Here is a 4,667-nt window from a genome sequence, read left to right on the forward strand (position 1 = left end):
CCCTTTTTTCTGCTAATATACATTTAAACCTTCCTCTTGAAGCACTCTATCTGTTACTAAAAACCCCTTCAAAATCTGTTACGTAATTCTAAAGATCGAAGCATACAGTCACACAGACGGCGGAAAGCGACTTTGTTTTATTCTGTGTAGTGGTAATTATTTAACATGTGCTCTCCTTATTTACAGTTTTCGTATTCCGGACATTAAATATCACATTATATTACTACATGTCGAAAGAAAAACATGAAGTTACATAGTAAATTTTTTATTTTGTACTTTCAGATGGAGTGAATTTGACATGGGCTCCCAGATATCGCATGAAGGCCATCCGGATCTGTGGATGTTTCCCCCCCTCATCCATGAATGGCAATGGGGTTAATTGCATTTTTATGGCTGCTAAAGTCAGCCTTTGGTTGAACTTTGACCTGATATAATTTTTATAGAAGCTAGAAATGTTTATAACTCAATCTCATAAATACTCATATATTTTTTTAATAATTAGTCTTTAGGGTTTATACAAATTCCGTTTTAATATTGTTTTCTCATTGTCATAGCTATAAGACCTAAATACTCAATAGTACTAAATCCTAGCCTAATCCTACATTACATATCTGTACTTCTCATCATCAGCCCATATATGTTCCCACTGCTGGGACACAGCCCTCCTATGAGAGTTCAGACCACAATCCACCACGCTGGCCAAGTGTGGGTTGGCAGATGTCACATGTCGAACTTCCAATTCTCGGACATGCCGGTTTCCTCACGATGTTTTTCCTTCACAGTTTTAAGCAGTGGTGATGTTATCCACATGTGCAGATAAATTGAAAAATCTATTTATGTCGTGCACGCTCGCCCGGTCTCGAACCCCGACTTATCGATTCGAAGTCCGAGGTTCTCACCGCTGAGCCACCGCTGCATTTTTTACTCTTCTACTCTGTACTTCTAATTGTATCGAATGTTAATCTGTTTTAGAATGCTTGTTTGTATGCAAAAATCTGAATCAGTACATCATATATAAGCGATTCAACTGAGAATAGGAATGTGAATGACATGCATTTTTTGAGAAATGCCATTCGAAAAATATATTTTATTGAATATGCATTTTCCATTTCAATAATAATTTTATTTTAAAAACTTAGATTGACTCATACTGATATATGTATATATAAGATTGATATGTTAAATTCATTAACAAGCATTTCTTTTCTTTTCTCTTAAATTATGAATTTGTGGGGCAAAACGTATGACGTCACAAAATGGCGCAGAAACAAACCTATTCTTATTTGAATCACAGCACCAAATGTTTTATTGGACATCACAGTAATTTATCATGCATGTGAACCTTGTCCGAAATAAACTGATTTTACAATAGTATTTAGGTATTCCAAGAACTGAGAAATAAAACACATTACATGTATTCAATAATCTATTTAGATTACAAGGTATAATTTATACACTTTATAAATAAAAGATTTACATGATATATGTCTTTTTATAATTTATTTATATACAAACAATACTAATGAGATTTGTTTCTTGATACATTAATAGGAAATTACTTGCTATAAACAAAGACATCCTTCGTACAAAAAAAAAAGCGACACCTCAACTGTTTTTTCCATATAAATGGAGTTATACAGAAATATATTTACACATTTCTCAAAAAACGCATAATTATTCAATCTATATGGAATGAGTATTCACCTACATTGCATACACAAATTTAGGCATCAAATAACAAACAGTAGGGACAAACGACTAATTACGCCTATCACCTATGATATTCATAAGAGACTGCAACATTTTATAAACAACACGCAAATAGCTCAACTTATTCTAAAGAATTCAGCATCAACAACTGCTTCAGGACCTTGGTCTGTGATGTCTCTCGTATCTCACCAGCCAGGAACATTTCATCCACTACTGTGTATACCTATAATGACATAAACAATATTTTTCCATTCATATGTAAGGCAGAAATATTTAAATTTTGTTTTATTTGAAGTGAATAAATATTAACCTAAAAAAATTTAAACATTAGTATAAAAGTACTTTATGCCAGGGTGACATAAAGCCAAACAGCCAGACAAGCCAAAATGACTATTATTTAATGTAGGAGTGGGCAGGACTGTGTTACTGTTATCCTCAGACAAGCCAAAAACAACACTACTAATATAACTGCAAAAGTAATTCTGTCTGTCTCTCTTCTTTACCTCTGAACCAATTTTTATTGAAGATAGTTTCAAGACTTGAGAAATAAACATAGTATAAGAAATAAGTATAGAATGAATCCCAGAAATCCTTAGAAATAGAGTGGAAACTGTGCAGGCTTTTTTGGCAATGCAGGCAAAACCATGAGCTGAAAGCTAGTTTACTAGTATATATATTCTAAATTTACCTTATAGAAGTTGAACACCAGGTCCAATTCGCATACATTATGAAAGTACTCATTGAGGACTTCAACAAAATTGTGAATGGCTTCTAAATAACACAGGTTATTATCATTCACATCGACGCATATGCAAAAATATAAGCCGGCGTAGCGTCTGTACACTATTTTAAAATTGCGGAACTGGAAATAAAGTCGAAAGTCAAATAATTTCATTACATCTAATCACGGTAATTTCTACCTATTCAGTACACGTACCTCGACGAAATTTGTATGTTTCGCATCTCTGACCGTAACAACAGCATGCACTTCTTCTATGAGCTTTTGTTTTTCGTCATCATCAAAATTCATGTACCATTTAGCCAATCTTGTCTTACCCGCTCGGTTTTGGATCAAAATGAAGCGAATCTAGAATTTATATACATACAATGAAACATTGTAGTTATGATAGAGATATTTCTGTAAATTAAAGAGAGCTTTGAAATTTACTCACCATTTTACTTCAATTAAACTTATTAAATTTATTTTAGAATTACAATATCGTTAACGCCTCCTTTAGGCTTTCGACTTGACATCAGACATTGACATATACAAAAATATTACAACAAATCTAACAAAAATCTTATTAGTAGCGTTCAGAAAATAGATTTTCTATGTTTAAGGCATTTATGGTGTTGTGAAATTTGAGACATTTTTTATTATTTAAGAGGCTTTCTGTTCTTCGTGTAATTTACGTAAATTACGGATGCACATTTGAAGTATCTCGAGATATCTAACAATTTTTAAAGGTGATACTTTGAATTTCATAACAATGAATCAATAGAATTTGTCATGTCACATTATTGACTGTGGCAATACCAGGGTTGAGTTGTTTTTCAATTTTCAGTGGTTTTTTTGACGTTGATAATCTAACTCGTTAGCTCTTCAAGATTTTCTCAATGTAGTGTTTAGGTTTTCAAAATGTCTTTAATATAAGTAGGTAAATAGCATAAACACCTAGTACAATCTTAAATGACGCCCACGAAGACCACGACAACTGAAGTAGAAATGGTGATACGGAATAGAAAAACTGTTATGAAAGACGGGATTATGACAATGTCGGGCATCGGTGAACCTTCGGTTGTGCACGCTCTGGTGGTGATATTTTTGGAATTCTTCGCGTGGGGCCTGTTGACAATGCCGATTATATCAGTATTAAACGCCACTTTCCCGGATCATACGTTTTTAATGAACGGCCTCATCATGGGCATCAAAGGAATTCTATCGTTTTTGTCTGCGCCTCTGATTGGCGCTCTGTCGGACGTGTGGGGAAGGAAGTTTTTCCTGCTAGTGACCGTGTTCTTCACCTGTGCACCAATTCCACTCATGACAATAAACACTTGGTGGTTCTTTGCTATGATAAGCATAAGTGGAGTATTCGCCGTGACCTTCTCAATCGTATTCGCGTACGTGGCTGATGTGACTACTGAGGCTGAACGATCTCGAGCCTACGGGCTGGTATCCGCTACATTCGCAGCAAGTATGGTGATATCGCCTGCCCTGGGTGCTTACCTGATGAGCATCTACGGCGAAGCGCTGGTAGTAGTCGCAGCCACCGCCGTCGCGGTGCTCGATGTATTCTTTATCATGGTGGCAGTTCCTGAAAGTCTTCCTGAGAAAGTTCGACCCAGTGGCTGGGGGCCTGCTATCAGCTGGGAGCAGGCTGACCCATTCGCCGCTCTCCGGAAAGTTGGTGCGGAACGTACAGTGCTTATGTTGTGTGTTGCAGTGTTCTTATCGTATTTGCCTGAGGCGGGACAGTATTCTTGCATTTTTGTGTACTTGAAACTCGTGATGGGTTTTGGTGTGGTGCAGGTGGCGATATTTATCGCAATTGTGGGTGTTCTCAGTATTGCTGTGCAAGTGGTGCTAGGTTTTCTAATGAAATCGCTTGGAGCTAAGCACACCATAATGGTTGGACTATTGTTTGAAATGCTGCAGCTTATGTGGTATGGCTTTGGAAGTAGAACATGGATGATGTGGGCTGCTGGAGTTCTGGCAGCTCTGGGCTCCCTCACCTACCCAGCTATCAGTGCCTATGTATCTGTAAACAGTCGAGCAGACAGACAAGGAGTTGTACAAGGCATGGTGACCGGTGTTCGAGGCCTTTGCAATGGCCTTGGGCCGGCCATGTTTGGAGTGATATTCTATCTATTCCATGTTGATCTAAATGAAGATCATGCTGTACAAGGAGTTGAAGGCCGACCTGTTGAAGATAAATATGTGAGAATTGTGCCAG

General features: G+C 36.9%; 3 protein-coding genes across 4 annotated transcripts in view; 2 read left to right on the plus strand and 1 right to left on the minus strand.

The window, feature by feature from the left end:
- The window catches only part of LOC119828812 (putative phospholipase B-like 2), a 9,833-nt gene extending 9,120 nt beyond the window's left edge, over positions 1–713 (plus strand). The window contains exon 13 of the mRNA XM_038351087.1: positions 283–713. Coding sequence (XP_038207015.1) covers positions 283–379 — 97 coding nt within the window. The 3' untranslated portion in view covers positions 380–713. The remainder of the gene's footprint in view (positions 1–282) is intronic.
- A 700-nt stretch (positions 714–1,413) lies between these two features.
- Positions 1,414–2,987, minus strand: LOC119828666 (AP-2 complex subunit sigma). Its single transcript, XM_038350901.1, has 4 exons — positions 2,883–2,987; positions 2,648–2,797; positions 2,399–2,572; positions 1,414–1,933 (listed from the first exon to the last, which is right to left on the minus strand). Exons 1-4 carry the CDS (start codon positions 2,883–2,885, stop codon positions 1,832–1,834), a joined length of 429 nt encoding a protein of 142 aa, XP_038206829.1. The 5' UTR covers positions 2,886–2,987; the 3' UTR covers positions 1,414–1,831.
- Positions 2,988–3,282: 295 nt separating this feature from the next.
- Positions 3,283–4,667, plus strand: part of LOC119828773 (hippocampus abundant transcript 1 protein) — a 3,316-nt gene continuing 1,931 nt past the window's right edge. Inside the window, exon 1 of one of the 2 annotated variants that reach the window (XM_038351023.1) lies at positions 3,283–4,646. In XM_038351023.1, coding sequence (XP_038206951.1) covers positions 3,401–4,646 — 1,246 coding nt within the window. In that variant the 5' untranslated portion in view covers positions 3,283–3,400. The remainder of the gene's footprint in view (positions 4,647–4,667) is intronic. The other variant, XM_038351022.1, reaches the window with a different exon arrangement.

This window comes from Zerene cesonia, chromosome 8, assembly GCF_012273895.1.
Source record: "Zerene cesonia ecotype Mississippi chromosome 8, Zerene_cesonia_1.1, whole genome shotgun sequence".
Classification (NCBI taxonomy): Eukaryota; Metazoa; Arthropoda; class Insecta; order Lepidoptera; family Pieridae; genus Zerene; species Zerene cesonia.